The sequence below is a fragment of the Saccopteryx bilineata genome, chromosome 5 (assembly GCF_036850765.1).
Source record: "Saccopteryx bilineata isolate mSacBil1 chromosome 5, mSacBil1_pri_phased_curated, whole genome shotgun sequence".
NCBI classification, from domain to species: Eukaryota; Metazoa; Chordata; class Mammalia; order Chiroptera; family Emballonuridae; genus Saccopteryx; species Saccopteryx bilineata.
In genome coordinates this window covers 39,030,217-39,054,904 of record NC_089494.1, presented here as the reverse complement: position 1 = coordinate 39,054,904, position 24,688 = coordinate 39,030,217, and the positions used below count along the sequence as shown (strand labels likewise).

At 35.6% G+C, this 24,688-nt stretch overlaps 1 protein-coding gene across 2 annotated transcripts in view; it reads right to left on the bottom strand.

Annotated features, from left to right (window-relative positions):
• Window positions 1-24,688, bottom strand: part of PGAP1 (post-GPI attachment to proteins inositol deacylase 1) — a 94,268-nt gene that overhangs the window by 15,267 nt on the left and 54,313 nt on the right. For both annotated transcript variants that reach the window (XM_066233372.1, XM_066233373.1), the window contains 11 exons: window positions 19,549-19,622; window positions 19,397-19,448; window positions 18,844-18,910; window positions 18,341-18,449; window positions 16,157-16,195; window positions 11,057-11,150; window positions 7,633-7,723; window positions 6,603-6,800; window positions 5,032-5,167; window positions 2,354-2,404; window positions 1,313-1,500 (listed from right to left, as the gene is read on the bottom strand). In XM_066233372.1, coding sequence (XP_066089469.1) covers window positions 1,313-1,500; window positions 2,354-2,404; window positions 5,032-5,167; window positions 6,603-6,800; window positions 7,633-7,723; window positions 11,057-11,150; window positions 16,157-16,195; window positions 18,341-18,449; window positions 18,844-18,910; window positions 19,397-19,448; window positions 19,549-19,622 — 1,099 coding nt within the window. The remainder of the gene's footprint in view (window positions 1-1,312; window positions 1,501-2,353; window positions 2,405-5,031; window positions 5,168-6,602; window positions 6,801-7,632; window positions 7,724-11,056; window positions 11,151-16,156; window positions 16,196-18,340; window positions 18,450-18,843; window positions 18,911-19,396; window positions 19,449-19,548; window positions 19,623-24,688) is intronic.

Sequence of the window (24,688 nt, the reverse complement as noted above, 5' to 3'; positions counted from 1 at the left end):
TATCTTTTGAGCCAACTAGCCAGGGCCTCTTTTTATAATTTCAGTGTCCATTTAAAATGCTTATTATCTCTTTAAGTTCTGATTGTGATCATTCATTTTTATTCTAAGATGCTTGAGCTTCCTAATAATCATTATTTTAAACTCTATGTCTTGTAGTTTGGTTGCTTCCATTTCATTGAATTCTTTTTCTGGAAATTTCTCTTGTTGATTCACTTGGGTCATATACCTTTGTCTGCCCATTTTGTCTGTGTATTAGGTACTCTGCTCTAACTCCTAAATTTTTTGTGATGTCCTTTATTTCAAAAGTACTTCTTTTTTATAAGTATAGGCCTAAAAGCTCATATATAAATTTTATAAAACAAATTATTTAAAATATATTAAGGTTGCTCTATTTAAAAAATAAAAAAATGTTTATATAAAGTAATTGTTCCTTATCTTCTTAAAATTCAAATTCTCTCAAATTTTTTACAGTGAAACGTCTATAGCCTTTCAGAATCATAAACTTGTGCCCCTTAAATAGTTTTCTCCCTAACTCTATGAACAAAAATCTGGGTCTTGATCAAAATGAAAGACGAAGGATACTAACATTTGGTAACCTCTGATTTAAGTTATCACACTTATTTTGTTTTTGCCAATTAAAAAAACCCCACTTCCAGTAGTTAGATAATCTAAAAGCTTTAAATAATTCCTGAAAACTATATTGAGTAGAGGTTCAATTATTAGTTGATAGGTAGCCTATTTTTTTGAAACAATTTATCAACTACTAATTAGTCTAGAAATATATTGGAGGGTATTTCAGACTCTTATTGGACCTAAGATACTTATCAGGTAGCAAAGCAAATGATGGCCTTCAGTAGTAAGATGGCTGGTCACTTATTTTAGTTATATATATGGGACATACTAGAAAAGTACACACTTCTTTCATTACTTCTAATATTTTTTAAATGGAAGCATTTTTCTTCCTCTCAAATTTAAGAAAACATAAAACTGATCATGGATTAAAAAAACATAAAGCACTAGCATTATGCAAACCTGAAATCAACAAAATAAAGCACATTTTCACATCTGTAGATCAAAGAAGGTTAAAGGTGACAGCCCTCTTTTAGGGGGCATATTTAGGGGAAGTTAATTTTCTTAAAAGTTTATATTCTCATGGTAAGGAAGAAAATGTGAAAGTACTGAAAATAAATTTCAGGGGATATACAGCGTCTTGTTCTTGAGGAAATTTATGGATCATTAGGAATCTAGCAAGCTTCTCCTTAAAAATATTTGTTTGAACCACATAAATGATAACTGTATAAATAAAACACACCTCAGATTCTTTAACCAGTAAATTAAAGATGGCATGCTGAGAAGCACAGTCCACGTTAACAAGTTGATCACAGTGTCGTGCATGCGAAGACTGTCTTCCGCGTCACTGGCAGATAAACGAAGGTGGTGTGCTGCAGAGTCTTTATGGTGATTGGATTTTTTTTCACTTCTTCTAGAGTGTTTCGGATTCTATAAAGCAATAATGTAAGCATATCAAGACATTAAGTAAAATTTAAGTTTATTTAGAATCATAATTAATAGCTAAGTAAACACATCTTTCCATTAGAAACTGATAAAAATACTGATATTACCTTGTTTTACAGTGCTCATCAATTATAAAACTTTTACACCTTTGACTTGCTATTGCCACTGCAGGAATATATCCTCTAAGTACTCAAACATCTGATTCATTTTATTGATTTTAGAGGGAAAAGAAAAGAAAGAGAAAGACATTGATTTGTTTTTCCACTTATCTATCCATTCATTGGTTAGTTTTTATATGTTATGTGTCCTGACAGGGGATTGAACCCTAACCTTGGTGTAGTGGGACAATGCCTGAACCAACTGAGCTACTTGGTCAGGGCATCAAAATAAAATTTAAAATATAGTTGGTAATAACAAAAATGATAAATACTGACAAAGATCAAATTACTCTTGGATAGCCTATTGAATATTCATTATTTTCACTTTTCTTAAAATTACTTAAATTCATAATACTTTTTATTTTTATTTATTTTATTTTTTATTTATTCATTTTAGAGAGGAGAGGGAGAGACAGACAGAGAGAGAGAGAGAGACAGAGAGAGAAGAGGGGGAGGAGCTGGAAGCATCAACTCCCATATGTGCCTTGACCAAGCAAGCCCAGGGTTTCGAACCGGGGACCTCAGCATTTCCAGGTCGACGCTTTAGCCACTGCACCACCACAGGTCAGGCCCATAATACTTTTTAAACACTGTAAAATCCCAATATTTAGAAAGAACTTAAAAACTTTCCCATGTTCTTTCATGTTAAAATGATGTAGAGTTCTGAAAATAAAACTTACCACAGTTTGGCTATTTTTAGAATTTGTTAGACTGGCTTGCAGATGAACAACCTAGGAAAAAGAAATGACCTTTTAATTTTACTTTTATTTTAAAACAAAGAAACCATTTATATTAAATTGAGAAGCATTGTAATCTAAAATTTTTTAAAAACTAGACAACTAAAAGTTAATTTGAACATTTAAAAATATTCTTTTCACAAAGATAAATAATAACTACACATGCTTACTATCCTGGATTAAAAAACAGAAGGAAAAGAATACGAACTTCCAGAGTAATTAGGGTGAGGATACACTGCTACCCCTTTTCCATTCTGGAGCCTCTGTTTGAACAACGCCTTGCTATAGCAACTTTAAGTGTCTGTGAGCAAAAAATTTGATTCTATTCAGTCTAGTGTAAAAAGTAACTTTGTTTTATATATTCTAAATCTTTGAAAATCTAAACTCAATTATATACACTGGAGAAATGTTTATAAGAATCTGAGAAAGTCTGTAAGTTTAACTTACTAGATTTGCTTAAGTATTTGAGAAAGTTTTGCTTATTGGGTTAGTCTGAAATAAATAATTAAGAACTCAAAATATTATATTTATAAATCAAAGTAGCTCTAAATAGCTTTCTTCCTGATGAAAATAATCTATACTGTATATGTATGTGTTAAAAGCAGATGCAAATATATTTTTGTGCCCTGGCCGGTTGGCTCAGTGGTAGAGCATTGGCCTGGCGTGCAGAAGTCCTGGGTTTGATTCCCAGCCAGGGCACACAGGAGAAGCGCCCATCTGATTCTCCACCCCTCCCCCTCTCCTTCCTCTCTGTCTCTCTCTTCCCCTCCCGCAGCCAAGGCTCCATTGGAGCAAAGATGGCCCCCGCACTGGGGATGGCTCCTTGGCCTCTGTCCCAGGCACTGGAGTGGCTCTGGTCGCAACAGAGCAATGCCCCGGAGGGGCAGAGCATCGCCCCCTGGTGGGCAGAGCGTCGCCCCCTGGTGGGCGTGCCGGGTGGATCCCGGTCGGGCGTATGCGGGAGTCTGTCTGACTGTCTCTCCCCGTTTCCAGCTTCAGAAAAATACAAAAAAATAAAAATAAAAAAATATATTTTTGTTTAAAAAAATATTATCCATCAACTGTCTCTACATTAAGACTAACATGGAGAGTGTGAAGTGTCTGACCTATATTTCCCACAAAGCTATCAGCCCTCTCACAAATGTTTTTACTCCCCCGGTAAAATTACCAACCTCATTGTTTTTATCCTTGCCTTCTGATTCTTCAGTAACATATGTAACACTTGATCCTACTGACTAACATAACTTTTTGGTTTGTCTATAACCCCTGTTCCAAGGGAGGTGTGAATAAAAATTGCTCTAGTAAATGTTTTTTTTTTTTTAAAGTTAACATTATTTGCAAGAGCAAGACATAATATGAAACATATCTTTTCACCTCCCTTTGTTTTTTGTTTGTTTGTTTGTTTTTTTCATTTTTCTGAAGCTGGAAACAGGGAAAGACAGTCAGACTCCCGCATGCGCCCAACCGGGATCCACCCGGCACGCTCACCAGGGGGCGATGCTCTGCCCACCAGGGGGCGATGCTCTGCCCATCCTGGGCGTTGCCATGTTGCGACCAGAGCCACTCTAGCGCCTGAGGCAGAGGCCACAGAGCCATCCCCAGCGCCTGGGCCATCTTTGCTCCGATGGAGCCTCGGCTGCCAGAGGGGAAGAGAGAGACAGAGAGGAAGGAGGGGGTGGGGGTGGAGAAACAAATGGGCGCTTCTCCTGTGTGCCCTGGCCGGGAATCGAACCCGGGTCCTCCGCACGCTAGGCCGACGCTCTACCGCTGAGCCAACCGGCCAGGGCCTTTTGTTTGTTTTTTTTTGTTTTTTGGTTTTTTTGGTGGACTTTAATCTTTATTTACAGGACACTGCAAGATATGAAATTTCACATAGAAATAAGAAACCCACTGAGAGGAGAAGCTTCATACAGTATGTACAGTTTGGAACTGTTCAAGTATAGTTTCGTTGTAAAAAGGGCCCTTTGTTTTTTTAACAGACTATCTCAACTCAGATTAATAGTTTCAACTTTACAATTAACTATATAATTTGTGCATGTGTGTATGTATATATGTATGTATTTTTCTGATTAAAGGACTTTATTCAATTTCCTCTTGCCCACATGTTCTGTGAAGGCAGGAAAGATCCTGTTTCTACAAGAAAGGCAATATTCAGAGACTGTTGATCTAATCTAATGGATGGTGTTTATCAAATATGGTTGCCCCTCCCTTTTTTAATTGACTTTATTGGGGTGACACTGGTTAACAAAGTTATACAGGTTTCAGGTACACAATTCTACAATACATCTCTGTACGCTGTATTGTGTATTTAACATCCCTTTCCAAGTCAAGTCTCTGTCACCATTTATCCCCCCAGACTCTCTCCCCAGTCCCCAGAAATCACCACACTATTGTCTGCATCCATGACTTTTCTCTCTCTCTTTTTTTGTCCTTTTTTGCTCAATCTTTTAACTATATATTTTAAATGACTAAGATGTTTTAAAAAAACACCTTTACACTTAAATCTGTTATATAACATAAAATTACTGCAGTGGTAATTAAAATTTTTGTTAACATCTACAAGAAATACTATGTCTGCTGATACAAAGCCAAGCCATTCTGACTTTATTGATTGAACATACCTTAAACACATAGTAAAGATAAGAAAGAAGTATGGCAAATGCTCCACAAGTTGCCCAACTAACTATAATCAAAACAATAGTCAAAATGGGCCAGTCTGGTGATATCACTTTGATATCTTTAGGAAGTTCAGAGGGCCTGGAAAAACAAGAATAAAGCTCTTAATACAGCATATAGGAAGTTAACATATAGGAAGTTACATATAGGAAGAAAACAGTACAGTGCTCTGCCAGCCTTTCCTGCTTAATAATATGCAAATGCTATAAGTTAACAGTAAGATATTTTTTTAGGTTTTTTTTTTCTAAATTGATTTTTAGAGAGAGGAGAGAGGAAGAGAGAGAGAAGGGGGGAGGAACAGGAAACATCAACTTCCATATGTGCCTTGACCAGGCAAGCCCGGGGTTTTGAACTGGTGACCTCAGCATTCCAGGTTGATGCTTTATCCACTGCACCACCACAGGTCAGGCCGATATTTTTTAATAAAGGCAAGGGTGATATATTTCATTGTAAATTCTGTAATATTCTGTGATAGCTCCTCTTCCAATTAGATACACTATGGCTACATTTGTACTAAGAAAAAAAAATTTGCTAAAAATAATCATTAATTATAGGCCTTGTGCCATACATTTCTGATCTTGATAGCTAGAGAAACAGTTTTCTGTTTCTTAAAGTCTCAGGATCACTCACACATGTGATGGTGTCAGAAGCAGCTCAGAGGGTAGAAGATGCAGAATCATACCATAATCCCCTCTGGGACAGTAAATCACATGTCTGGAGAGGATTGACCAAGGAAAAAAATATATATATATTTTTTCTTCTTTTCTTTTTCATTGAGAGGAGGGGAGGCAGAGACAGACTCTTGCAGGCGCCCCAACAGGGATCCACCCGGCAAGCCCACTAGGGGGCAATGCTCTGCCCATCTGAGGCACTGTTCTGTTGCTCAGCAAACAAGTTCTTCCAAGTGCCTGAAACCAAGGCCATGGAGCCATCCTCAGTGCCTGGGGCCAACTCACTCCAATCAAACTATGGTTGCAGGAAGGGGGGAGAGAGAGCAAGAGAGAAAGCAAGAGACAGTGAGAGAGGGAGAGAGAGAAATGAGAGGGGGAGGGGTGGAGAAGCAGATGGGTGCTTCTTCTGTGTGCCCTGACTGGGAATCAAACCTGGGACATCCAGATGCCAGCCAACACTTTACCACTTAGCCAACTGGCCAGGGTACCCTAAATATCTTGGTTGGAATCTCTTGCCCTCAGGTTTGATGGAAAGTTAGCATATAAAAGTACTGCCAGAGAAACATTTCCTACTTAGATTTATAATGGTGGAAATTTAAAAATATTTGTGTACTCGGCTTTTTTTTTTATTAACTCAAGCAGTAAGTTCAAAATCAGATGTAGCATTTAACTTGCAATAATGACAATGACATAACTTTCAATACTAATCCATATTTTGCTAGTTATACATCTTTCCTTAGAAATTATAGTCTAGTGAAAACAAATTAATGTTAAGGTTCCTCATCAGAATATAATTTTTTCTGAATTAAGAGCAATGAGAAAGCTTTTACTCATTCATTCTTTACCTTTTCAGAGCTAGCCACAGTGAAGAAAGGAGTCTCACAGATGCAGAAGAGAGGCAGCCACCCCAGTAGGCCACACAGGTTCCAAACAGAAAGAGAATCAAGGACACAAGGGGGAAACACATACTCTGACTAGTTAACACGATGACATCTAATTCTGGTAACAATAAAACATCCCATATTTCTTTAAACCACTTATACCTGTAGATAAAAGGAAATACACAAAAAAAGCAAAAAATCAACAACTGACATTCAAGGATTTAATATTTGAGCTGTATGATCAGTTACTAGAGTCCCAAAAGTACTAGGATGCTTAATTTGCAATTATACTAAAGAACAAATTTCAAGTCATTTATGTTTCAGGTTCTACTCATGCTCAAGGACCTGAGTCCTGACATTCAGTGCAGCTTTACTGCTCTCTATTGTTACTCATAATGAAGTAATGAGTGGTCCTTTATATATTTTTTAAATTAGAAAGTCAATAGCTACTTCAAATGCCAGAAGGAAAAAGATCTAAGCAATGGTTCTTAAGCAAATCCAAATTTGTATAAATTAATACAGGAATGTTAAGTAGGGTAGAGAGATCTAAAATACACTTTGTATGAGAAGCAAAAAAAAGTAATCTGGGGAGCTGTCTCATCAATATTCTAGAATGGCTGAATTCATTACCTCATATATTCAAAGATCATGGACTACATATAACCCTTTGGAAATGTTAAAGTCCTGGTAACTTAGTCTAAGTGTAGATTTTCATATATATATATGTGTATATGTAGATTATATATATATATATTTTAAAATATATATTTATATATATATTTATGTTCAACAATTACTTTTGAAATGATTATACCGTTAAAGTAAATGTTGATAAATATATACTTATCAAGCCCTTGTCTAAGAAAAATTCCATTTAATAAAACAAGTCAATTGCCATATTTGTATAAAAACTTATATTCCATTATGGAAGAAAACACAGTGCTTTATACACAATACAAAAATTAAAATGATCATCACAGATAATAAGACTTACCCCAACAGAAACTTAACCATAATTACAAAAGGGTCAACTTTGTATGGTTTGGCTTCTCTGTCCAACATAGTAGCATATTCTAAGCAATGACCTGTTGATTTAAAAAAAATGGTATATGGCAAAGATTTCACAGTAATTAAGAACGAGACATATTATATTCTGCATTGTCTGTAAGAGCAACATATTTCATGTCAGAGAAGGCATTACTATCTTCTTAGTCTTCATTACTATCACGAGACCTTCTTCAAAAGATTAGAAATTCCTGTAATTCAATGGCTCTCATACAAGAGTATATATATACATTCAGTCACCTCTGAAACAAGTTCTGGAAGCCAACACTAGAATTTCACCAACTGTACTTTTCACAAAGCTCCAAAAGTGATTTTTCAAAAAGCAACTTTACTAGATATAATTCTAATACCACACAATTCATCCAATTAAAGTATATGACATTCAGGTTTGTATATTCACACATCTCCCACATCATTTAGTCTTAGAACATTTGCCTTACTCCCAAAAGAAACTCTGTTCCCCTTGTCACCTCCAATGCCTCCCCATTCCCAGACAACCACTAATCTAGATTTCTTTCTCTGTGAATTGGCCTACCCTTTGTGACTAGCTCCTTTCACTTAGCACAGTGGTCGACAAACAGCGGCTCGTGAGCCACATGCGGCTCTTTGGCCCCTTGAGTGTGGCTCTTCCACAAAACACCATGTGCAGGGTTGTCGGTCGGTCAGGCAATGGGAGACACGTGATTCATGCACGAGTTGAGTGAGCATGTGGCTCCCCTTTCCCCTCACCCCCTTTTCCTCTCTCCTTTCCAAGGTAATCACAGCCTCAGCTTTCACCTTCTTCATTTTTCAGATGGGGAAAACAAGGCCCAGAGAGGTTGGCAACCACAAAATACCTTCTGCTTCTTTCCCTGGGGCAGTGGTCAGCAAGCCGTGGTTCTTTGGCCCCTTGAGTGTGGCTCTACCACAAAATGCCACGTGCGGGCACACAGGTACGGGCGGGGGTGTCCATCGGGAGGTGCGCGGCAGGATACGCAGCGCAGGGGGAGGTGCGCGATTCATGCTGGCATTGAGTGAGCATGTGGCGCGCCAGCCGTGGTTTGCCGACCAGACTTAGCATGTTTCCAAGAGTCATCCATGTTGTAGTGTGTATCAGTACATTTTATTTATCCATTAGTCAGTTGATGGACAATTGGTTTGTTTCCACTTTTTTGGCTGTTAGATCAGAGCTTCTTTGAACATCTGTGTGTATGTTTAGTGTGGGGGTATGTTTTTATCTCTCAGGTACATAGCTAAGAGTGGAACTGCTGAGTCCTGGTCACTCTGTTTAACTGTTTAAGAACTGCCAGACTGCTTTCCAGAGCCGCTATATCATTTTACATTCCCACTAGCAGTATAAGAATGTTCCAATTTCTCCATACCCTCATTAACACATAATTATCTTTTTTTTCTTAAGTTTATAGTCATTCTAGTGAGTATGACCCACAATAAACTGTGATAAACATCCTTGGTTCAGAATTACTTTAATTGGCTTGAAACATAATCCCATACTGAAATACTCCAGATTAACCAATATCATATATCTCTGGGGTCTCTATGAACTACCTAGATATAAATTCTGCATATTTAATAATTAATTTTCAAGTCTCTTAAAACTAAGAAGAATGGGATATCTCTTGCAAACTTTCAAAAAAAATTCATATTCAAGTACAATGAGGTCAAATTGCCAAAATAATCTCTCAATTAAAAGACTGGATCTGAGCAGAGCACATTGAATGACGCTTCTTTCTTCCTGGAATATAAATTAAATCTGGTTAAAATGAACACTACAGGCAGATTGGAAATTGTAAGAAGTCATTGAAAGGGACTGCATAGCTGTGGAAGGACCTGGCAAAATGGAAACAGTGGAGACTTTGGGACTGCTTTTATGTATTTTGTCCCCATTCTCTTTTCCTATCTCTTGCCTCCCTTGATTACTGTCCCAACACAACAAGTTGTAAGGGTCTTACAAAGCTGAGCCTCCTGGGAACTATTCGAACTGTTCTCTACGGAGGGCTTGTCCAATGTACTATATATTCTGTATGTGCCTCTCCAGATCCGTTCTTCACTCTGCTCTGAATTCGGGGAGGCGGACTTTTATGGACTGGCTTCTGGTTAGGTTCAGTGAATGAGAATCACTGCTGATAGGAGAATGGATGGAAATAAGGTTAGTGTATTTATTTCCCTGCCCTTTTCCCCGCTGAGACCCAGGCTCACAGTGGCTTCAGTTCCCGTGCCCACGGCTGCAGCTGCGGTGATGCTGGCCTCCCACAGCTCTCTAGGTGTGCTCGGTAATGCTGTCCTCCCACAGCTCTCTAGGTGTGCTCTCTCCTTTGCCCTGGTGCCTACATACGGTATCAGATGGCTCTGCTGCTAATCTGGCACTTTATCATTTCTTGTTACCCTACACATATCTTTGAAATAGTCCCTTCATTAAACTCTCAATTATTTCATTCAGTATGCCAAAGCCTAATTAATACAGTTGATACAACCTCAAAATTACACTGAATGCCTACTATGTGCTTGGCACTATCAGGGGTAGTCAACCTTTTTATACCTACAGCCCACTTTTGTATCTCTGTTAGTAGTAAAATTTTCTAACTGCTCACCAGTTCCACAGTAATAGTGATTTATAAAGTAAGGAAGTAACTTTACTTTATAAAATTTATAAAGCAGAGTTACAGCAAGTTAAAGCATATAACAATAATTACTTAACAAGTACTTTATGTCATATTTTTGCTAAGTTTGGCAGAATAAATCTTTATAAAACAACTTACTATAGTTAAATCTATCGTTTTACTTATACTTTGGTTGCTCCGCTACCACCTACCATGAAAGCTGGAATGTCCACTAGTGGGCGGTAGGGGCCAGGTTGACGACCACTGGCACTATGTTAGGTATTGATTCCTGTCAATAAACCTCCACATTCAGGCACAAGGGCATAAAATGGAGAAAACAAGTAAGAAATTTTCTTGGAGATCTCTTAAAACTTAGATGATCTCAAATCCGTGTAAACTTGAGAGAGATGAGTTGTAAATCATCAAGAAATTGGCCCTGGCCAGGTTGCTCAGTAGATGGGGTGTTGACCTGGCATGCTGAGGTTACGGATTTGATCCCATGAGGGCACATACGAGAAGCAATAATAATGGGTGCACAATTAAATGGAACTAAGTGAAACAACGAGTTGATGCTTGCTTCTCTCTCTCTCCACCCTCTTCCTTTCTTTCTCTCACTCAAATCAATAGAAAAAAGAAAAATAAAAGTGAAAAAGAAACTGATGTGTTTTCCTTAGCCAGATGAAAGATAAAAAGGTAATAATGAATTCTTGAAGGAGGGAGGGAGGGAGGGAGGGAAAGAAGGAATAACATTCTTACCTGCTGAGAAAAGAGAGTATAACTGTCCTCCATAAGCAAGAAGGATGCCAGATACAACATAAGCAGGAAGAGCTCCACCGTGAAATCTAACTACCTAGAAAACAGGCAAATCAATGGACAACTTCTGAATATTCATATTAATAAAATAAATGTATTTCCACATGAAATAAGAGTATTGCTCTTCACTTTGTATCTTTCATGACATGGCCACAAAGGTACTTCCAGTAATGGGTATCAAAACTCTAAAATAAATGTTAATAATTTATAGCACATTATCTGCAACTTTTTTACAAGGCATGTTTATTGAACATTTAATATGGTCCAGGCATGATATTAAGCATCTTATATGCATTATCTCACACTCTCCTCCCCCAAAGCCTTTGAGGTAGTTCTTACCCATTTCAAAGATGAAAACATGCAGGCACAGGGAGCCCGAGTAACGCGCGCAATTCAAAACATGATACACAAGCAAGTTACTTATTTGTTACCTCTCCATGTCTTCATCAGTAAAATGGGGACAATAATAGTACTTACCTTATAGGCGGTTTTAAGGACTAAACATGCTCGTTTGTGTAAACCATTCAGAATACTGACTCGAATGTAACAAGCTACCAGAAAATATTATCTGCTATTATTAAACTTAAATGTCTGTTATTGTCTTTGGAAATCTTGTGGGATTGGATTTAACTCAGAGCCTAAATTCACAATCATTGTTATAGTGCCTCAAATCAGTTTATCAGCTAATCTCTGTAAAAAAAAAAAAAAAATACCCAGAGGAGGATTTAACCGAGGGCGCACCTGGGCTCATGCCCTGGGCCCTGACTTCTGAAAGGCCCTGCAAAACCCCAACTTTACACTTTTTTCTAACGTAAGGGGCCTCAACCGACCTTAATCCACCTCTGCATCTACCGTATTTCCTCATAAGATGCACCTTAATTTTGGGGCCTGAAATTTGAAAAAAAAAATCTATTACATAAAGTTATTGAACTCAAGTTTTATTCATCATAAAATTCATACAACGCCTCATCATTGTCAAAACTACCATCCATTAGCTTGTCCTCATCTGTGTCTGATGACGAATCACTGTCCTCATATATTGCCTCATCCTCAGTTCCATCTATGGCATTTGACATGCCACAACCACTGTATAAGACGCACCCAGTTATTAGACCCCAAATTTTTCGGAAATAGTGCGTCTTATATATGGGGAAATACGGTAATACAAAAAGTGTTATTTTAATGATAGTTTTAAAAAGAAATTTACTTTAAATCATGTTGTCTATTCCACAAAACTGTTTAGAAAACATATAGACTTCCCTGGCAATCTGATAAAAATTATGAAAATGCATGCTTACACAAAATTCTATGTAAAATTTCAAGAGGTTCAAGGTTTTCTTGAAGTTCCTCCGTGGATTCCCAGCTTAAGAGATTAGAAAGGCTCAAAAAACTCATAGTCCCTATTCATGATTTATAGTTTAAACCTTCAGGGAAGGGAGAGAAGAACTGAGTAAAGGTCACTTTTCTACCTGTTAGTAAATGGTACACACTGCCTGCTAACTGCATGCTAAGAAACACAGAGCACACTTAGTTGTAAGAGTATAGAGAGAACAGAAGGAAAGTTAAGCAGCATAGCAGGTTCAGAGTCAGACTCCTGGGTTTAGATTCCAGCCTTGCCTCTCTAGTTCTGTGTCCTTGGGAAGTTACTTTACCCCTCTTTCTCTCTATTTATGGAAACAAATAGCACTTACCTCACAAAGAGTCTCAGGTTTAAAGGCATTCATATATGCAAAATATTTGGAATAATAACTGGTACAGGTAGGTGATTAAAAAATATGAGCTGTTATGATTTTTTAGAGTGAGAGAGAGAGAGAGAGAGAGAAAGACAGGTAAGCATCAACGCATTGCTCCACTTTAGCTGTGCATCCATTGACTGATTCTCATACTAGCCTTGACCAAGGATTGAACCGGTGACCTTGGAATCGAGCTGGCAACCTCCAGCCCAAGCTGGTGACCCTGGGATCAAGCAGGTGACCTCAAGCTCAGGGCAGAGACCTTTGAACTCAAACTGGTGACCCTGGGCTCAAGGCAGTGACCTTGGTGCTTCAGGTCAGTGCTCTATCCATTGTACTACCACAGGTCAGGAAATAAGCTATTGTTATTATTATTACTGTTATTATTATTTATTGTGACAGAGATAGAGAGATAGAGAGACAGAGAGAGGGACATATAGGGACAGGAAGGGAGAGAAATGAGAAGCATCATTTCTTTGTTGAGGCACCTTAATTGTTCATTGATTGCTTTCTCATATGTGCCTGGACCTGGGGGCTCCAGCAGAGTGAGTGATCCCTTGCTCAAGCCAGGAACCTTGGGCATAAGGCAGTGACCTTGGGCTTCAAGCCTGCAACCTTTGGACTCAAGCCAGAGACCATGGGGTCATGTCTATGATCCCGTGCTCAAGCCAGTGATCCCATGCTCAAGCCGGATGAACCCGTGAATGAGCTGTTATTATTAACCTTTAATGCCTTCATTGTCTTTAGAAATCTTTTCTTTTCTTTTATTAAGTGAGAGGCAGGGAGGCAGAGACAGACTCCTGCATGTACCCTGACCCAGATCCAACTGACAATCCCCCTAACCAGGCAATGTTCTGTCTGTCTGGCTGTTGCTCTGTTGCTCAGCAACTGAGCTATTTTAGTGTCTGAGGCTAGGCCATTGAGCCATCCTTAGCACCAGGAACCAACTTGCGCAAACCAGTCAAGCCATGGTTGCAGGAGGGGAAGAGAGAGAGAGAGAGAGAGAGAGAGAGAGAGAGAGAGGAAGAAACAGAGAGGAGGGAAGGGGTGGAGAAGCAGATGGTCATTTCTCCTGTGTGCCCTGACCGGGAATCGAACCCAAAACTTCCACATGCAGGACTAATACTCTAATGCTGAGCCAACTTGCCAGGCCATCTTTAGAAATCTTGTAAGAGGTCCCACACAGAGTATTCTGAACATAAAATTTCTTTTTAATGATTGTCATTGTTATGAGTGTTAAGGATTATATTAGGCCACATACATAGTTGGTGTAAGATAACTAAATCAACAATAATAAACCAGCCCCCATGGATCAAATTCAAATTGTAGACATGCTTCATTTGGACTCATATTTGGCACAGTATTTCTTTACACTTTTTAATTAGATGCCAACATTGAAAACTTAAAAGTTTATCTAAAAATCCAAATTTCTTTTGAAATCTAAGATTTGGCAACACAAGACTTTATTCCTACATAGTTTCTGTAATTTTCTTGAGCAAGAAACTTTCAATATATTTTTCTTTTTCTGAAAAAATAATTAATTTTATGGAAAATCTTCTAATGAAATACTAAGGATTCTCCCATTAATTTATTCTTATTCCTCTTCATAGTCTTCTTGAAATGAATTGACAGCAATGAAAATATATGCTATTTTTAAAAGACAAATAAGATGTATCATACAGCTTCAATTTTTTCTGTACTGTTCTCAAGCTCAATTTGTAAACACACATGAAGGAAAAGCATTTTATGTCTTTTCAATAATTTGAGGGCTTAATTCAACTACCACAAATTCTTTGATGTTTTTAAAGTACCCTGTACTTTTAAAGTACAGGATCTCTGATCCTGTAACACCTACATCCTCTCATTTTCTTGAAAAATTTCTATATCTTAACAAGTATATTAGTCTGTCCTTTTTTGATGCACATGTAATTATGCTTGACTACAGAGCAGCAAGCTAACTAGACTTTTCTTGTCACTAACTTCAATTATGAGGCACCAGAATGATATAAGAGAATGGTATATCCTCAGCTCATACCATGAGGACATACTAAGAATATGATAGCATGAATTCTTCCCCTATATTCCAAGAAATAATTTTTCTTAGTAATTGATCCCTTAACATTTTACTTATTATAACTCTCTATGATGCTATTTTCCAATCTGTACTTTTTGAATCTTCTCTTTCTCACGTAGCACAAAATTTTTACACTTTAATGTATAATTTTCTAATATTCACAGATTTAATAATACAATCTAGTTCACATTAAGTTGTTGTGAGGATCAAATGAGATAATGCATATAAAAAGTTTCTAGTTTAATTTTAATTTGTTTTATTATAATTATAGAATTAAATTACTTAAAAATATTTTGCTATGCCAAGATTGCAAAACACAAAAAATAAAAGTGAAAGTAATAAAAGATACAATAAAAACTTTAGAGAATTTTAAAACTATACAGTTACTCTGACTATTCAATATTATCTATGTCCTGCTGGTGCAATTCTGCACATTATAGTGATGTTAAACAATAACAGAGCAATTATACTACTTGGTAAGTTATTTTTATAACACTACTTACCTATGAATTATAGAAAAATACTCTCCAAATACTTTAAACTATTTTTAAACTAGTTTAATATAATTTTTTACCTTTTACAAACTGAGCGTGCACAAAATTAAAATTTCTTTGAAAATGTTCATTTATATGGCAGAGTTTACAGATTTTACTAGACTATGAATTATAGTGTATGAACAACATGAAATCTTACTATGACGTCCATTTAGCCAAGAATATTAATTTGAGAATCAGGAATTAGCTCTCATTTCTAGGAAGTATCAAACATGGAAGCATCTCCTTAAAGCCAGGGTGGCCGAGTATGGCCTATGTGCCAAAAATGGTTATTATTTATTTATTTATTTTTAATTTATTTAGTAATTTGAGAGAGAGAGAAATATCAATTTGTTGTTCCACTTATTTATGCATTTATTGGTTGATTCTTGTATGTGCCCTGACTGGGGATTGAACCTGCTACCTTGGCATGCTGGGATGACGACCTAACTGCCTGAGCAATCTAGCCAGGGCCAAGAATGTTTTTTGGTTTTTCTTTTAGATTTTATTAAAGTGGAAGAAAGAAAAAAATGGAGAAAGAGGAAGACAGATGCAGCTGTAGTAGTGCTCGCATCAGTAAGAGGCCGCATGGGGTCTGGTAAAATATTTATTATCTGGCCCTTTACAGAAAGAGTTTGCAACACACCTGCCTTACGGTATCTATTCACAAGGCAATAAATAATCAAACAGGAGTCTCTCTTACCTGTCCAAGTATTTCTGGAAAGGAAGTCTTAATTGTCACCTAGTTTAAAACAATCATTAAGAAAAGGTTATTTTCCGTAAAGCTGCTCTAGTTCACATTGTATTAAATCAAACATTTTATTAAATTAATCATTAACTTCTGTATAGTAATAAACCTAAAAGCACTCAAGATCTCAAAAGAATCCTCTGAACTAGCAACACTTAATTTGTATTTGTATCAAGCGTAATTTTACTGTTCAGTATATTTTCTCGTATTCTAATTCTCTGACGAATGAATGCTATGGTGTATACATAATAATCATTTACAAACTTATTTAACATTTCATTAACCAAAATATCATATTACCAGATCATACAAACTAAAGGAACTTATTAAATGACTGAATTCAAAAGCTATACATGTTTGCTGAAAAATTAAACACAAATTAAACAACCTATTATATAATTAGTACTTTAAAGACTCAAATCTACAATTTTATAGCACTAAATAGAGTTAAGCTAAACTACTTCTGAGTAAATTTTATAAAAATGCATTTCACATGATATAAAAACAGGAACAAACAGCACATTTAGTGAAATTTAAGCCAAAGCAATATTTTAAACAGATATTCATCATTAATTATGTCTAGCATAAATACACCTTTTTGATAGTAAAAAACCTGTGAAAGGAAATAAATCTTTCACAGGGAGGTTATAAAATGACTATATTTAGTAAAGAAAGACTTTGAAAATATGAAGTATTTATAAAAACATAAACATTTTGAGAGTGTGCACTATTTGGAGCCAAATTATTAACATAATTCTTATAATTTCTATAAAATATGAAGGTACAAGTTAAAAACCATGATAGCCCTGTAAAATCCTTCAATGTGAAAAAGCAAGATATCAAAGTGTTAAAAAAAATTCCATGAAATCTACAGTAACTCATAATATTGGTCCAACTGAAAGTTGGTTTAGTAAATTATAATTCATTTGCTTCTAGTTTACCCTAAGGAAGTTAGTTCTAATAAAGAATCTGAATATTTAAGCTTGGTTTAAAGCAACTGAGTAGAAACAAGATATTTTACATAAACCAGAAACCAGAAACCTATGATGTCACCACATATGTGTACTTCAACCACTTACTACTTAAATCTGGAATCCTTAGAACCTGGTATGTTCTAATATAGGGAGGGACTCTTAGTTGATTTAACATAAGTTAAACTGCTACTCTTGAGTTCTATTTCCTTTCCCTTAGCACAAAGAAATCTATGTGGTTGTTAACACAATGGGCGCTAAACTGCATATATGAAAGACTAATAGAGCCTAACGTAATTAGAGAAAAAGAAATAAAGCTTATCCAGTAGCACTAGAAACCAACATACATCATGGTGATTACTAAATTTAAGCCCCAGAGCTGATCTCATGATGTTCTCTAATTTAGAAAAGAATTCTGGACTTTTGGTTTTCAAAATGAAAAGGTTAAACTACAGTGTCAACTTTTTTAAATTTTAATTTCTATTACTTATTAAGACATAAATTTTCAGTGGTCCAGCTAAGAAAATACTGAAGTGGTGTTAGTAGGTAAAATAAGAATATTTAAAGTAATATAAATGTCTATTGTAAGGAATCACCCATCTAACCTTGAACCCTCTATGACTTGGATTGGGGAACTTTAGTTAAAAGACTTGAGTGAATGTCTCTTGGATGCAAACACCAAGAAACTGTGTGAATGAGTGACCCTTGTGCAGACACAAAGGAATCCATGTGAACAGGCTTTAGAAAATAAGCCTAGAGGTTCAATGTACTGACCCAAATTAGCCCTTTGTCAATGTCAGCAAAATGGCCCTTAGTCATTCTTTCCCCTTATCACCTGGCCTCCTTCCCTTGTAATCCTGTTACCTCTGTTCTGCTTCTGATCAATAAAAGCTGAGGGAGAAGGAGATTCAGGAGGTCTTCTTTGCCTCCCTTGGCAGTCCTCTCCCTCTTCCTCTTGACATCAGTTTGTATCTTGAGTAGGTTTCTTCCACGCGACACTGGTAGTTCCCAGCGGGCTGGAGTACTACAGTCTATTTCTTTTCTTATATAAATGTCTATTTCTAATATTTACCGCCTTTCACATCACCATATATCTGAAGCTAACATAAAAATATATTTCCAGTTTAATCTATAGCTAAATCTTAAAAATTAAGCACATACAGCTTACCTCATACTGACAGTCTGATGATGTGTACATTTTTAATAATGGTATATGGCTGTCATTATCTGGTTGAGCAATATGGAGTTTCAGAGAAATTTCTGTTGAAGACGGAACCCTGAAAAATAGTTTAAATATCAATTCTCAAATACAAAATACTAATAAATGGCTAAGTTAAACATCAGCACAACACAACACTATAATGTAGAGGAAGCTAGATGTCAGACACATTATAATGGATGGACAGTCATATCAGTTGTCTGAATCCTTCTTCTAGGACATAAGAGCTGGGGAAGAAGGTGGGAAAGGGTTCATGTTTCAGCAATTAAGGTTTAAATTCTGTATCATTTAAATAAGAATACTCTATATTATAATATCGTATGGGCATAATGCTATATAAGATACCTATATTTTACTAAGAGGTACTTTAATGATTTTACTGTGATTTAAGCAAAGGAGAATGTGTATTATTAATAGACAAATGTTTACAGTAAATTCTTTCATATACTTACTGTGCAATGGTTAGTGAATCTTCATAAGACCAGGGAATATGAAGTTTATAGATGCTAGTTATTTCCTCTATTAAAACATAAAGGAAAATATGTATTACTAACCTTATGTCATACTAAATGTTACATAAGGTACTATATCTAACTAGTTACACAATTACCCATAGCATAAAACTTAGTAAGAGTTATATAATATAAGAAATTATGGAGAATTATTAAGTAATAATGTTTAATAATACTTACAAAGGATATTAGAGCATATGGTAAGTATTAAGAAACTGGAAAATATTAAAGACCTAAATCTAATACTATAATAGTATTAGTGAGATACACAGTATTTTTAAATGTAGATATTTAAATTAAAACAGATAAAGATGCTTAATATTAAGAAAGAGTCTGTGTTAAATCTATTAGAAATATAAACAACTTTTCTGTTATATTAAACTTTACTTCACATAAAATATATAAAAGTATAAATATTATAGAAAATTCAAGTGAAAACCTACTGATTCTTCAAATGACAATACCATTATATTATTTCAGAAAATACACTTACCTTTGACTGCTGAGCACTTGCTTACTACGTTGATTTTAAAAGCTTGGTATATCTAATAAAATTTGACCACAAAAACAAAAACAAAAGTTTATTTGTTTGTTTAACTAAATAGTTATGTAAAATCAAATCCTTGTTATAGTCAGGATAATTACCTGTGCAAAGTTTAGAAGCTCTATATTATAGAATAGGCCGCTTGTATTTAATATCACTTTCCTCGAAGATAAACCTGTTAAATTAAAAGTATTGTATTGCTTAGAATACCAAAGGATAAAAAAAGTACCAATTGCTTAAACTATGTTAAAATAATGTCAACAGACTTTTAATATTAAAAAAGAGTTTACAGGTTCAGTTTCTGACATAAAGGAATGAAATCCTAAAAATCTAATCCTCCTTCACTAAATCTGGATAAAACTAAAATCTGGATAAAACAAAACATTTATAATGCCTTTGAATCACATGTATGTTTTTAAAAAAAATACATATTTTCAATTTCAAAACGGTATGCTTTCTTGGTAGATCTTATTTTATGAGCTTGCTATCTTTAATGAGCTCGGTGGCACAGCTGTTACTTCTGTATTGTTTTGAGTATTTTTCTACCAAAAACAGGGTGGGAAAGGGATAAAAATCTTAAAGGAAGTTTTTTCTATCAAATAATATAGACAGTTTTCATGAATAGCGTAAAAGGGCACAAGAGCCAAACAAAAAGGAGATTTTAATGTCCAGACCCAGAAAAACTTAAGCAAAAAAATTTAATGATAGTACTGGATTATAACCCAATGAATAAAATAAATATGCATGAGTCAATTACAGACATAAATAAAAATTGAATAAATAAATAAATCAGGAGGAAGGGACAACTTTCCCTTAGGAAGAATTCCAGTAAATATAGAATATCAGTAATAACTGCTTCAACTTAGATGAACCAATGGATGCTAAGATAGGGGCTTATTTAAAAGAAAAAAAAGGATACTTACGGTCAAAGTTTCTCCCTCAAGATATTTATTAACTATAGTAACTTTACAGTGGAAAAATCTGGCAGACACCACCTTAACCAAGTGACTGAGGTTAATATCAACAATAATTAAACACAGTGAGTGATATCATGTGTCCTCTGATATAAAACATTGAGAACTACCTATCACTTCCATTGTATTCTTGCCAAAAATGCATAAACTCAATCAATGAGAAAGCATTAGACAAATCCAAATTGACGAACATTCTACAAAATAATAGACTGGTACTCTTCAAAGGTCTCAAAATTATGAAAGACAAGGAAAGTCTGAGGAACTACAAAAGAACAAAGGAGACTAAAGAGACGACAACTAAAAGCAATGTGGGAACCTGGAGGACATAGGTAGAAAAACCAATAAAAACCAAATCAAGCCTGTAGTTTAGTTAAAGTATTATACTAATGCTAATTTCTTAGTTTTGACAAGTGTATTGTTTAAGTGGCCAACATTACAGAAAGATGAGTGATGGATATACAGGATCTCTGTACTCTTTCTGTAAATCTAAAATTATTTCATAATAAAATTTGAGGGACTCCAGTGGCCAAAACCTGCTTTTACACAGACAGAATGAGAAAGCAGAGAAATGCAACACAAATGAATCAAGAGAAATCCCCAGAAAAGAACCTGAATTAGTCAGATATAACCAAATTACCAGATGTAGAGTTTAAAATAACGATTGTTAGGATGCACAAAGATATTAGAACAATAATAGATGGTCATTACGAACACCTACATAAAGAGATAGCAAATATAAAAAAGGACATTGAAATAATAAAAAAGGATCAGTCAGAAATGACAAATACAATATCAGAAATGAAGAACACAATGGAAGGACTTAAAAGCAGGATGGATAAAGCTGAGAATCGAATCAGCGAGTTAGAGAACAAGATAAATAAAGGCACGGAAGCAGAGCAGAAAAAAGAAAAGAGACTCAAAAAGTCTGAGGAAACTCTTAGAGAGCTCTGTGACAACACGAAGAGAAATAACATCCACATCATAGGGGTTCCTGAAGAAGAGAAAGAACAAGGCATAGAGACTTTGTTTAAACATGTCATAGCTGAAAACTTCCCTCAATTAAGGCAGGAAAACATCTCACAAGTTCAAGAAGCACAGAGAACTCCATTAAAGAGAAACCCAAAGAAATTTACACAGACACATCATAATTAAAATACCAAAGCTAAGTGATAAAGAGAAAATATTAAAAGCTGCTAGAGAAAAAAACACTATCACCTACAAAGGAGCGCCCATAAGGATGACTTCCGACTTCTCAACAGAAACACTTGAGGCCAGAAGGGAATGGCAAGAAATATTCAAAGTAATGCAGAACAAGAGCCTACAACCAAGACTTTATCCAGCAAGGCTACCATTTAAAATTGAAGGAGAAATAAAAAGCTTTCCAGACAAAAAAAACCTCAAGGAATTCACTACAACCAAACCAAAGCTGCAAGAAATGCTAAGGGGCCTGTTGTAAACAGATCAAAGGATAAAAAGAATAAAGCAAAAGAGGAATACAGTTTTAAAGAATAAAATGGCAATAAACAATTACATATCAATAATAACCTTAAATGTAAATGGATTAAATAATCCGATCAAAAGACATATAGTAGCTGCATGGATAAGAAAACAGGACCCATACATATGCTGTCTACAAGAGACACACCTTAAAACAAAAGATGCACATAGACTGAAGATAAAAGGATGGAAAAAAATATTTCAAGCAAATGGAAATGAAAAAAAAGCTGGGGTAGCAATACTTATATCAGACAAAATGGACTTTAAAACAAAGACAATACTAAAAGATAAAGAAGGTCACTACATAATGATAAAGGGAGCAATCCAACAGGAAGATATAACCGTTATAAATATCTACGCACCTAATATAGGAGCACCTAAATATATAAAGCAGACTTTGATGGGTTTAAAGGGTGAGATCAACAGCAATACTATAATAGTAGGGGATTTCAATACCCCACTAACATCACTAGATAGATCCTCAAGAAAGAAAATTAACAAAGAAACAGCAGACTTAAAGGACATACTAGATCAACTCAATTTATAGATATCTTCATAACCTTTCACCCTAAAGCAGCAGAATATACATTCTTTTCAAGTTCTCATGGTACATTCTCTAGGATAGACCACATGTTAGGGTACAAAGCAGCCTCAACAAATTTAAGAAGATTGAAATCATATCGAGCACTTTCTCTGATCACAATGGCATGAAACTAAAAATCAACCACAACAGAAAAACTGAAAAATACTCAAACACTTGGAAACTAAATAGCATATTATTAAATAAAGTATGGGTTAACAATGAGATTAAAGAAGAAATAAAAAATTCCTAGAAACAAACGATAACGAGTATACATCAACTCAAAATTTATGGGACACAGCAAAAGCAGTCCTGAGAGGGAAGTTCATAGCAATACAGGCATACCTCAAGAAGCTAGAAAAAGCTCAAATAAACAACTTGACCCTGCATCTAAAAGAACTAGAAAAAGAACAGCAAGTAAAGCCCAGAGCTAGTAGAAGGAAGGAAATAATAAAGATCAGAGTGAAAATAAATGACATAGAGGCTAAAGAAACAATACAGAGGATCAATGAAACCAGGACTTGGTTCTTTGAAAAGGTAAACAAGATCAATGAACCTTTAACTAGACTCACCAAGAAAAAAAGAGAGAGGACTCAAATAAATAAAATTAGAAATGAGAGTGGAGAAATAACGACTGACACAACAGAAATACAAAATATTGTCAGAAAATACTATGAAGAACTGTATGCCAAAAAACTAGACAACCTAGATGAAATGGACAAATTCCTTGAAACATATAATCTTCCAAAAATTAATCTGGAAGAATCAGAAAACCTAAAGAGATTGATTACAACAAAAGAAACAGAAACAGTTATCAAAAAACTCCCCAAAAAAGAAAAATCCTGGGCCTGATGGCTTCACAAGTGAATTCTACCAAATATTCAAAGAAGAACTAACTCCTATCCTTCACAAGGTATTTCAAAAAATTCAAGAGGAAGGAAGACTTCCAAGCTCCTTTTATGAGGCAAGTATAATTCTGATTCCAAAACCAGGCAAAGGCCCCAGCCGGTTGGCTCAGTGGTAGAGCGTCGGCCTGGCGTGCAGAAGTCCCGGGTTCGATTCCCGGCCAGGGCACACAGGAGAAGTGCCCATCTGCTTCTCCACCCCTTCCCCTCTCCTTCCTCTCTGTCTCTCTCTTCCCCTCCCACAGCCGAGGAAATAAAAGGCATTCAAATTGGAAAAGAAGAAGTAAAACTATCATTATTTGTAGATGATATGATATTGTATATAGAAAACCCTAAAGTCTCAGTCAAAAAACTACTAGACCCGATAAATGAATTCAGCAAAGTGGCAGGATATAAAATTAATATCAGAAATCAGAGGCATTTTTATATACTAATAATGAACTGTCAGAAAGAGAAACTAAGGAAGCAATCCCCTTTACCATTGCAACCCAAAAAATAAAGTACCTAGGAATAAATTTAACCAGGGAGATTAAAGACTTGTACTCGGAAAATTATAAAACATTGATAAAAGAAATCAGGGAAGATACAAACAAGTGGAAGCATATACCATGCTCATGGTTAGGAATAATAAATATCATTAAAATGTCTATATTACCCAAACCAATTTATCAATTCAATGCAATACCGATTAAAATACCAATGACTTACTTCAAAGATATAGAACACATATTCCGAAACTTTATATGGAACCTAAAGAGAACACGAATAGCCTCAGCAATCTTGAAAAGGAAGAATAAAGTGGGAGGTATCACACTTCCGGATATCAAGTTATACTACAAGGCCATTGTACCAAAACAGCCTGGTACTGGCATAAGAACAGGCATATAGATCAATGGAACAGAACAGAGAACCCAGAAATAAACCTACAGCTCTATGGACAATTGATATTTGAAAAAGGAGGTAAGAGCATACAATGGTACAGTAAAGACAGCCTCTTTAATAAATGGTGTTGGGAAAACTGGACAGCTACCTGCAAAAAAATGAAACTAGACCACCGACTTACACCATTCACAAAAATAAACTCAAAATGAATTAAAGACTTAAATGTAAGCTGTGAAACCATAAGTATCTTAGAAGAAAACATAGGTAGTAAGGACTCCAACATCTCTCACAGCAATATATTTGCCAATATATCTCCACGGGCAAGTGCAATAAAAGACAGAATAAACAAATGGGACTATTCAAACTAAAAAGCTTCGGCACAGCTAAAATCAATAAGAACAGA